The 11,762-nt window shown below is 34.8% G+C and overlaps 1 protein-coding gene across 2 annotated transcripts in view; it reads left to right on the top strand.

Annotated features, from left to right (window-relative positions):
* Positions 1 to 11,754, top strand: part of ASPA (aspartoacylase) — a 57,333-nt gene extending 45,579 nt beyond the window's left edge. The window contains exons 1-7 of one of the 2 annotated variants that reach the window (XM_069791078.1): positions 1,666 to 1,769; positions 3,479 to 3,741; positions 6,171 to 6,366; positions 7,552 to 7,645; positions 8,445 to 8,552; positions 9,506 to 9,615; positions 10,177 to 11,754. In XM_069791078.1, the coding sequence (XP_069647179.1) occupies positions 1,707 to 1,769; positions 3,479 to 3,741; positions 6,171 to 6,366; positions 7,552 to 7,645; positions 8,445 to 8,552; positions 9,506 to 9,615; positions 10,177 to 10,389 (1,047 nt within the window). In that variant the 5' untranslated portion in view covers positions 1,666 to 1,706 and the 3' untranslated portion in view covers positions 10,390 to 11,754. Of the gene's footprint in view, positions 1 to 1,665; positions 1,770 to 3,478; positions 3,742 to 6,170; positions 6,367 to 7,551; positions 7,646 to 8,444; positions 8,553 to 9,505; positions 9,616 to 10,176 lie in introns of those variants that run through there. The other variant, XM_069791079.1, reaches the window with a different exon arrangement.
* The last annotated feature ends 8 nt before the right edge of the window (positions 11,755 to 11,762 follow it).

The following is an 11,762-nucleotide window of genomic DNA, read 5'->3' on the forward strand; positions in this document are numbered from 1 at the left end:
TATATATTAGCATATTAGGTACAGGTAGTTTGCCATATTTGTTTTCTGATTAATCTAGTTCTAGAGTAAATGTCTATGTATTACTGTATACATTGAGGATCCTACACAGACTGTTCTGTAGCATTAGTTGCTGTCTATCAAAGTTACTTACTGGTGCATATAGCCTTTAGTGGCATATCAATATACCACATACTTATGTGTATAAATATCAGACATTACCTCTACATTTAGTTAACCATATGCAGCTGTTAAAGCTGTTGGTAAGAACAAAGTGCAAGTATCTACCACAGCTAGACTAATAGATCAATTCACTTTTTGTGAGATACATCAATTACATGTGTGACATTAGAGCAGCTTCTAGTTCATTGCTGTTACACAATTTAAACTGTATTGCTAGCACTACGAAGCCTAATGGCCACCACTAAGTGACATACTTGTAAAATAAAGCCCCATAAACTTGACATTTCAGTTTATGAAGCCAGTTTTGGTGTTGCATAGGATTTGAGACTGTATTAATAATTTTGCTTTCTGTCCTCTCTTGAAGATAAGCAACCAATACCCAGAGCTAAAGCTGTAGGAAAAAAGTAAGCTAAGAATGGAGAACAGGAGATACCAGGGTAAGCCTCTGCAGTACTTCACACTGTAGCAGTACCAGTCACAGGCTAAAGGAGTCTGAAGTCCTTGCTGGAGCCTGAAGGACAGGGCTGAGGTGAAGCCCGCCAAAAATAACGGACCAAACGGTCACGCTCTCGCGCCTGAGTGAGCGAGAAAAGGGCGGGAAGCGGCTGAGCCCGCTCCCCTTGCAAAGGCGGCAGCGGAGCGCCCGCCGCTGCTGGCACAGGCGCCCTTGGCCGCGGGAGGCCGTCGGTGAGGGGGCGGCCGGCGCCGCCGGCAGCGGCCCCGGCCCCGGCGTGGTTGGAAACTGCCGGTCCCAGGTTGGGGAGAGGGCGGCGAGAAGGGCAGCTCGCAGGAACGGTGAAATCGGTCCTCTGAAGGATTTAATTAATTATCTCTGTACCCGTGGAACGAGCCCATGTGGTGGCATGTTCAGCACTTTTGAGAACCCGGGGCAGGAGCAGAATACCCACAAATGTGTGAACACAAACATGGATATAAATAAAAGTATATGCATTCTTCACGCTGTTTTTCTCTTCAACCACTATTGTGGGTTTTACGCGTGGCTGTTTTCAACCGTGTAACTTCTGACTGGTTCCTGTGTAAAATCTTAGCGCTCTGCAGGACTGGAGCCTGTCCTGTTTTTGTAATCCTTCAGCCTTGGAAGGCTTTGGCGAGCCACATTACACTTCTTAAGTATGCCTGTGCGGCTTTGATAGCTAGACTTGATTTCATTTATGTTTTATTACTGCATATGTTTTTCAGCTCATAGCACACATTCTAAGCCTTCAGAGGCACTGCAAGATACTTGTAGGTAGTACATAAGACCAATCTGAAGTCTTAATAAAGTAAATATGATCCTACATAATTTTTGCAAGTGTAAGTATTGGCAAAGCACAGGAATAAGGGATTGGTCCTAGTCTTTAATCCAGAAAGGTGAAAACTTCTCAAGTGTCTGCATTTATGCCACAAATTCGTGGGTGCTTGTAATGTCCTGGGAGACCAGGAGTTAAAAGCTGTTTGGAAGTTAACTTGCTCTAAGGGTATAAAAGAAGCCTCCATGGCTTTAGTTCCTAAACTCATGTTTGGAAATGCACTGTATCTCTCCTAAGAAAGCTCTTCTTAGGAGACAAACTTCTTGCATGTTAAATGAGGTAAGTGCACAAACGATCTCTGTATTTCATTCAGCATTTTGCAAGGAATTACAACCATTACAGTACCACCAGCAATAAAAGATAAAACTATATTGTATTGGCACTGCATGCTTGCATTTTGCCGTTTACTCTTCAAACTGCTGCAGTGTTTAAATTCAGCAAACCAAGATTCAGAGAGCAAGTCATTTTTTCAGGCAGCGTGTAAATAGCTGTTTTGGCACCACCGCTAAACAGACTGAGGTCAAAGGACAGTACAGACTGTCCAGTGCTGTAAGATACAACTTTACTGCTTTGTTTAATAAATTACTTACTATGATTAAATATCTGACAGCTTCTAAGTACAGCAGTAATACAGTTGAATGTTTAAGTAAACAGTCTCTCTGTATTAACTCGCTATAAGGTTCAGCAAATCTGTATGCATAAGCTGAAACATAGAGAGCAACTTTTGTAGGAGATATATTCCTGGCAGAACTTGTCTAGATAAGTCCTATGTTTAGCTTTCTTTTCATAGACCTACAGTCTATCAGCCTGGGTTATAAAGCCTCTCCCAGGCACTGGCCAAATACTCTGTCACTAGATTATAATCTTAATAAAGAAGAATTGTTCAATAAATATTCTTTATTCCCTTGCAATGTAACATTTTTTTATATTTATATCATGTGTCAGATACTAATTGCAAATATTTCTGTCATTTACAGCAGTAAAATTTATTTTCCTTTATTAAGATCTTTTATTCTAAATGTTTTGATCTGCATGATGGAAGTTATGGCTGCTCTTTTGCATAAGTTTCAGAAGCCTATCTGAATGCCTTTAGAGATGAAAGAAGTCAAGTTGTTGTCTAAGGTTTTTGGGGGGGGGGAAACACAACTATTGTCCTGTGGTGGCCTATCTGTTTCCTTTTTAATAAGAGATTGCAGAAGTTAGAAGGGTCATCACTGGCAAAGTTTTTTCAATGTGTTATAGGTCTGTGTTAGCAAACCCCAAGACAGAACTAGAGCCAGGAATGCTACGCCAGTCAGTCATGGATAAATTGCACTTTAATTTCAGCTAGCGTTCCTTCTAATCACTGTTCCTCAGCTATTATAAAACAAAAAAGGTCATACAAGCAACAACATGCTTTGAGGAACTCGGATGGTCTTGTTTTTTAAGATGAAAATAATTGAACTTTCAGCATTATGTGTTGACACAGAGCCAAGATATGATTCATATTTTACTGTTTTTGCTCACTTTAAGTCATTCTGCCCTTGTATACTGTAATGTTTATGTAACATAAAACATACATGAGTATACTTGTTACACCTAGTTTGCGATGCAAAACTGTTAGAAATATTTTAAGTGCATTTCCATGTAAATGAAGTTTACATTTTAAAAGTCTTTTCATACTATCGTTAGTACAAGATTTACCTATATATCATACATTAATAGAGATTGCCTGGGGAAGTTAACTTTTGAACTGTGTAACAGTACCATTAACAGACTTGGAGGTATTACTAAATATGGTAAATGAAGGGGAGGGCTCCTTGAGAGGGAGGAGTGTCAGGTTAGCAACTCCCCGCCTTGCAACGGGAGTCAAAAACTGTTAGACAAATGTTAATTCACTTTCAGTCACATCTGACCTGAACAGGCTTAAAGAATTTCCTATTAAAAATAATACTTTTTTTTTTGAGACAAAAGTTTTACGTCTTCATTATTTTCTGTTTTGCTTTCAGCAATTCTTAGAGCTGCTGAAAAGCATGACTTCCTCTTCTGTTGTTGATAAACCTCCAGTAAGACGGGTTGCTATCTTCGGGGGAACTCATGGCAATGAGTTATCAGGGGTGTTTTTGGTCAAGCACTGGCAAGAGAACGGAGCTGAGATTCAAAGAACAGGAGTGGAAGTGAAACCATTTCTTACCAACCCAAGAGCTGTGAAGAAGTGCACTAGATACATTGACTGTGATCTGAACCGTGTTTTTGACCCTGATAATCTTGGGTAAGAATAGTTGTACTTTCTGTTGTTTTACTTTTCTGTTTTTTAAAATTGTAAGGAGCTTCCTTTCCAGATTAAAATGTTAACACAAGTTCTACTACTATTTTAACTGTGCAGTCACATAACTGAAATTACTGACCTTTAACCCAAAAGGAACAAATTGCATGAGTGTGAACAGATTCATTTTAAAAGTATTGCTAGTAGAATGAGTCTCAAACCAACACATAATCTTAAAACATAGCATTTCAAATTAGAATTAGATCAGCTGTATTTATGTAAACTTAAGTATTGCTGTTCTGAGTTTCAAAGTCATTATTTCACACGTCTTCTTGTGCAATTCAGCTTTGGAGCTTTTCTGAATACAATTATACTTGCAGGAAGATGGCAGATAAAAGCAATTTAAAGGTAGACATCTGAGTATCTGAAAGAATGGCATACAAATCAGGGAAGTGTATTTAATTTCAGTTATATACAGTAGAAGATGAAAACTTGAAATTAGCGAAGTTAAAAATATAGCAAAATGATAGGCAAAAAGTCTTAATAACTTAACTGACTCATTATTTTAGAAGAAATGCAATCTGTAGTTACTGTGAAATAGTAACTGATTTTACATTTTTAGTGGAATGTTATGTTTCTCTGCTTTTGAGACATCTATTCCAGACATGTACTTTGCTGTATAAACATTCTTATACTTGGTATAGTTGCATGCTAAACAGGTAATTATGTTTCAGAAAGGTCTTAGTGGTAAAGGTGAATATCACTGAAAGAAGTATGTATCCTGTATTTTGTAAGCATGATTGTTCTTACCCTGCACATCCTTTCATCTTAGGATTTTGTTGTTTATTATATATAAGATAAATGGACTTTTTAACATGTAAGCATTGAGGCCATTCTTTTAATTGTTTACTTAGGACAAATGTATGAAAAAAAAGTGGTTTGTTTTCAGCTGCTTTGAATATGGAACACTTGAAAAAAATAGAAGATTAAGACACCTGCAGGTTGTCTTCATTTTTTAAATAATATTCCTCAATAATCCTATTAAGTTCTCCAGTCCTATTACAACACTACTGACTGTTTAGAATACCTTCAGCTGATCCCTTTAAGTGTAGGCCCTTCAAGATTACAAATGATTTCACAAAATAAGAAAAAGGAGAGTGAAATCCCGATACTACTGGAAGTAATGGTGGAAGTCCCATTCACTTTGATAAGAAATATTAATTTAACAGTCTTATGTGAAGAAACCTTGAATTTCAAAAACAGAACTAAAGAATACAAAGATAGATTATGTGATATACAGAATCATAAAAATAGAAAAAGGAGCTTGAGGGGCTTACGTAAAAATTCTAATCCACCTCACATCCTACCAGTAGATCAACTGCATGTAGACATTCCTAATTTATTATGTCTTGCCATTTTTAATACTCCAGCAGTGGTGATCCCCTAATTTTCCTCAGCAACCTCTTCGGATGCTTAAATATACATGCAGTTAGTAAAGTGTTTTGTTAGTATTTAAGAAAACTTTCTTTGGGCAAATTAATACCAGTATTTCTTACAAAACTAAAATATTACAAAGCTTGAGCTGTATTGAGAAAGAAAACTGAATTTAGTGCAAAAGATACCAGGTGTGTCTATATCGTACTTGGGTAGTATCCCAGGCCTGTCATCAAAACCAGATTTGCTGTCTATGCCAAACAAGTCTGAACCTACAGCAGCTTTGTACCCTGTTAATACGCAAGACAGATGTCTTTGTGTCATACATCAGTTTCCTATAGAGCCCTTATATAGACAGGAAGCAGATCTCAGACATTTCCTTAGGCTAAGACCATTTTTTTTTTAAGGTGTAGTACAGACATAGTCACCTGAGATTACAAGTATTAAAACTTTGGAGGAATAGATTTGAGGTAGCAAAATCTTCTATGAGCTTTGAGGGTCAGGAGGGCTCAAAACAATAGGCTGTAAAAGTCTGATCAGAATATGAGAAGACAAGAAGTAAAGCAAGTTACAAAAGACCTTGTGAGTGATGTCCAAGGTAAAAGGGCATGGATTGATATCCGAATACCGTCTTCAGTAGGAGGTGGATCCAGTCTTGGAAGTGGTTTAAGTTGTTGATAAATTTTGAGTTAGTTTTCTGCATAGGGGGAAATTTTGGGATGCAAAGAAATAAGAAAGAAGTAAATAGTCTCCAGCTAAAATCAGATTAAAAAATTCTTACTACCCTTCTGCACAAGATACATACTATTAAGACCTGTTTAACAACCATACTTGCTTTTCTCAAGCACAGATTCGTCAAGTTTTAACAGTCTGGTTATTAAATAGGGGATTTCAACTCCAGTCAGTTATGAAATTAAAGTAAAAAGAAAAGGGTATACATATTTTGTTGACTGTAAAGCCATGGAATGAGTTTACTAATTTCTTTGTACTGATATTAACAGCAGGACAGTGGTGGAAGATATTCCATATGAAGTGAGAAGGGCTCAGGAAATCAATCATATATTTGGTCCAAAAGGTAGTGATGATGCGTATGACCTTATTTTTGACCTTCACAACACCACTTCTAACATGGGTGGTACCCTTATTCTTGAAAACTCCAGGGATGACTTTACAATTCATATGTTTCATTATATCAAGGTAAAAGTAATTTAAATGAACTATTAAAATATTAGTTGTAATGTTGTATTACTATATATTATTTTGTAGTTTCTTTAAATACGCTATTTTTTATTCTGCAAAACTGTTTAAAATATTTAATCACTCATAGGATGGGGTTTTTTAATCAGAGATAATTAATAATTTGATTATAATATCAGGTAATTCAGATTTGAACTCATCATAATCTTCATGTATTAAAATGAGTGTTAGTAAGACTGATGGGCAAAGAGGAATGCTTAGAATAACTTCTACGAAAATGAATGCAATTTAATCTGCTTTCACACTGATCTGTCAGGAACTTGGATAAATTTCGGTCACACATGCTAAATAGTTAAACATTAATTTTATGAAATAAAGACATGTAAAAAATAATGGAACTAGGTAATGACAAATGTTCCCTTCATCAGTATTTATAGGAATAGTGATATGTCTTTAGAAGCTGTTTGATTCTGCTGTTACTGAAGCTGATAAGTATTGGTAGAATGAGGTTTGCAAAAGTGCTGGCTTAAGCATAATCTGGTTGAAGTACTAGTGACCTAGACAATGACTGATGAAATTGAGGCTAGGCCAACAGTGGAATTTTAATTTTTTTTTTCCTTAGAAATAAGGTATATTTTAACATTTTTTTTTTCTTATTACATGTATGCCATTTAAATGTTTATAAAATTTGAAGATACAGAAAGCTTACGACTAAAATTCTATGAAGAGCAATGGTAGGCAGTCACCAGGAAGGAGGCCTGAAATTGGGTTTCTATGTCAAAAAAAGGTTAAAATAAGGCTTAATTCACAATCTATGTCCCCATAAGAGAATCTAAGTCTAACACAAAAAATACTTGAAATCTGCTTTACAGTATTTTGATTCTAAGTTTTGGAACACTGATGAGTAGATTTTTCTTCCTGTTAGCAATTTAAGACTAGAACTGTGTTCAGTTATATTAGGAGACAGCAAAGTTCAGTGGAGCATGCCTGGCATGAGTTAATGGAAAGGAAACCAACAAATACAGCTTTGTATGTTTTCTAAAGATGTCCTACTTCTTTGAGGGCCATGAAATAAAGGCAACATATTGAAGACATTGTGTAAATCAATTCTGCATCAGTAATCTTTTGTGGCACAACATTTTAAAATATTTGCATAACAAAGGAATTTTTAAACAATCTCCACAGAACGCTTTGGCTCCAGAACGCTGTCCTGTTTTGCTGATTGAACATCCTAGCTTGAAATATGCAACAACTCGATCTGTAGCAAAACATCCTGTTGGTAAATATGAAAAATAAACACTATTTTAACCCACCGTGAATTATTTTAAAATATGCCTGTTTCCAGATCTGTTCATTTCATTACGTTATACAGAGTGCTCTGATCACCAGTAGCTGTTTGACAATATATTTACCAAATCAAATGGATATGATTATCTCTTCTTCTGAAGAGTCCTGATTTATACTTGGCTTACAAAATACAGAAGCCAGATGGAAATTCTTAAACTCAGTTAACCCACTGTTTGCAGAAAATATTTATAATATATGAGGATAAGGAAGAAGTAACAGCTTCAGAAAAGAAATGTTTACGTCCGCTAAATAAGCCTTGGCTGAAACACTGGTTGTTAGCCAAGAAGAGGAAAAGAGAAGACATGATAAAGGAAAGGGGAAGTGATGTTCTGCATGGAAGTGGTTAAGTTTTTCATTTACGGAATCAAAACCATAACTATAGAAAAAATCATTAGTTTGCTTTTCATATTAAACAAATAAAATACAGCATGGAAATATAGGATGAGGAAAAGAATAAGAGAAATGAATATGTGTAGTGGCCCTTTCTCTTACCCTAGTATCACACTCAAAAATGTACATACAGTTCTTTAAACTGATCCTGACCTGTGAGCTAAGTTTTCTGCTTGCCTTAAAAAAAAAAAAAAAATTAAAAAAAAAAATCACATAACTTGGTACTTTACAATTCCTCTTAAACATAAACCACAGACCCAATCAGACATCTATTTTTGCTGTGTAATCTAAGCATGTGATATATTATGGCTATATTAATAATCTCCTTCATCTGCAAACAGGTGTGGAGGTGGGTCCCCAGCCACAAGGTGTTGTTAGAGCTGATATTTTGGACAAAATGAGGAAGATTGTCAAACATGGCCTTGATTTTGTGCAACTTTTTAATGAAGGTAGAGTAAGTAATGAGAGAATATAGCCTCCTGCATCATACCAGTGGACTATTTCAGGAGAATATTTTGTAAAAAAATAGATTGGGCTACAACATTTTACAGTTAAACAGGTAAAAGGCAGGGGGTGGAGGTCGGGATGGGGGGGGGCGAGATGAGGATTGTTCTCTAGACCACCTAAGCGTAGCGTAAGAAAGTCAGAATTCCTGTATAGCTCCTTTGGGTAGCTTTAAGGGTATTTCCTCTTTCTGAAGATTCAGTAAGTATTCTTGACCTTAATCTTACAATTGCTTTGAGAATCTGAAATACATGATATTTGTATAGTAGTATGTACATGGGGAACATATGTAAATTAATGCTAAGAAAGAAGTGTTTAATTTACACGCCTTCTATGCATTATTATCTAAAATTAAAGTCAATAAATTTTGTAAGATTTTGTTATACCTCTGTACCATCTGAAATACATCCTGACAAAAATAGATGTTTAAAATTCTTCAAGAGTACATTTTGTCAGTGGGCTTTTTGTGGTGGTAGAAGGAAAATAATATAATTGTGCATGTAAGAATCTCCATTATTGCGCTGGAATGGTAAAGATTAAATAGCACTGATACCATTCTGTGTTGTGCAGCACTCTCAAACACAGGCCTTTCATTGATTTCTTCATCTACAAAATATATCTTTTTAAGTATACAGTGAAAAGTCACATTTCAGCACCAAATTTAGATCTGGGCTTCATATGCTACAATACCTGACTGGACCATCTTTCTGCAACTTGGCTTTGAGAGGACAAAAAATCTGGAGCTAGACATTTTTATATGTGAGCTAATCACTAGTGTATAAGTTTTGATGAGGTATGACCTAATGATTTAAGCCATTCTAAAAAGAATAAATAATGCATTGTTCTTTTTAACAGGCAGTTGTTCATTTTGACATTAAATTACATTTATTCTTTCTAGGAAAGGAATTTCCACCATGTACAATTGAGGTTTTTAAAATAATGGAAAAAGTAGATTATCCCAGGAATAAGAATGATGACGTTATTGCTATTATTCACCCTAAACTGCAGGTAAATTATAAAATAGTTCCCATTTGTGACATTTTATAAGTGTTCCTGTGTTGTTTCTGCTACATCATAGTATATTTTAATAGTAATATTTAAAATTACAATATTGCCAATGGTTTTATTGAATACTTTAGACCTTCCCTGTAGTAAGTTCTGTCACTAAGGTCATACAGTATTTCAGTAACTGACTTGGGAATCACTGAATCTAACATCACTTTTGAACCTAAAAAGAAAAGAGAAAGGCAAAAAAAAAGAAAAAGGCAATAGGGTAGCTTATATTCTAAAATATAAATCTGATTTCGAATTATAAAACAAGGGTCTGTTTTTAATCAATTGTAAGCATATGCAGTTTCCTTTTAGCTCACCTTTACCATTGAATTCTATACAAGCCTGAAAATGAGGGCCAGAAACCTGAAATTACATACTGAAGATTAAAAGGAATTCTTTTAAAAGCTTTTGCCATGAACTGGAGAGAATATAATTACTGAGCATAAACTCGAGAAGTCACATGAAATATACAAAAACTTGAAAGTAAATATGTTCTATTTATTTTCTTTCTCTAAGGATCAAGACTGGCAGCCACTGAACAATGGTGATCCTCTATTTTTGACTCTTGATGGAGAAGTAATTGCATATAAAGGGGACTGTACAGTCTATCCAACATTTATTAACGAAGCTGCATATTATGAAAAGAAACAAGCTTTTGTAAAAACAGTAAAAGTGAATCTTACTGCAAAACACATCAGATCCTCAGTCTTAGACCAGAATACTTCTTAAAAGCTTATTACAGATTTTCAGTAGAAAAACTGGATTTCTTCTCTGAAATCCAGTGTCATTCAGTAGTAATTCATGGAATAAATAAATGCAGAATCTAATTTTCAATTTTAATTTAATTAACATTGCTGAGCACTTTTAAGATGAAACATACTGCCATCATGCTTATTACGATTGTTTACTTGTTCTAATACATTACTATAGATGCAAAGAATAAATATTATTTTTATGAAGTTTATTAGTTCACACTATATAAAAATGATTAAACAACGTACCACATATGAGTTAGTAGCTACAAAACTTATATCCAGCGTCATATAGAAAGATGCTCATCCACAAAACTACATTGTATAAAAAAATTACAGCGTTTCTACTTTATAACCCCAAACCTACAATAACCAACACTTTTTTGAATAAGGTGATCCTTGAAACCAATTCTTCAGATAAACATACAAAATAAGAGACAAAGAAAAAGATAGGGAGAAACAGAGTGAGGGTATGTATATTAAAATTATTTTGTATTATCTGCATTCGCAACTAACACCCACTGCACTGAAGTGGAAGCCTTAGGATTTGTTCTGTTTTTATACTTATGAACATATAAAATAAGCTAAAACCATATGATTTCTGAGAAAAATATGCTAAAATGAAATGTAAAGCTTTTTAAATTTAAAGTATTACAAAACTAAATTAATGTTAAATCAGAAACAGCTTGAAGTAAAGACAAAAAGGTTGAATTTAGAAAGTATCTAGTAGTTGGAAACATACTGGAGCAATATTCAAATTCAAGAAAAAGATGTGCTTATCCTGTGGAAACTTTTGAAGAAAGTTTCTATTGCAACGGAGACAAGAGAAGTTTACAGCTTTATAACTCTCTAGGTGTATCCACCTTACAACATTTTCCGAATAAAATTTTAATCAACTGTTGTACCCCAAACGTTTTCAATGAAGGCGGCAAGATGAGGTAATTACTCAGGTTTTGATAAAGAACAATGCACAAACCGTACCTGAATATTTCAGAATAGAAATTAAGAAGAATTCCAGGAGACTTCTCAGAATTTTGAGACTGTCTTGTTCTGTATTTGTAGAGATAAAGCCTGTCATAGTAGCTGAAAAAGAGAAAAAAGTGGGGATTTAATGAATTTAAAGTTAACATATTTGACAATAATTGGGGACAGAACAAACATTAAGAACTTTGCATAAGGATACAATAATTAGCTATTTACTGAAAGATTTGTTGTCTAGATAACCCCCAAATTATATCTTTTGAAAAGTGATGTCTTCCTTATTTACTACTAAGCCAAAAACCTTTTTTCCTATTTTGTGTAACTCTTACAGCAATAAAATAAAAACACAGGACAGAATGTTTATTGAAT

Source organism: Haliaeetus albicilla, chromosome 9, assembly GCF_947461875.1.
Source record: "Haliaeetus albicilla chromosome 9, bHalAlb1.1, whole genome shotgun sequence".
Classification (NCBI taxonomy): domain Eukaryota; kingdom Metazoa; phylum Chordata; class Aves; order Accipitriformes; family Accipitridae; genus Haliaeetus; species Haliaeetus albicilla.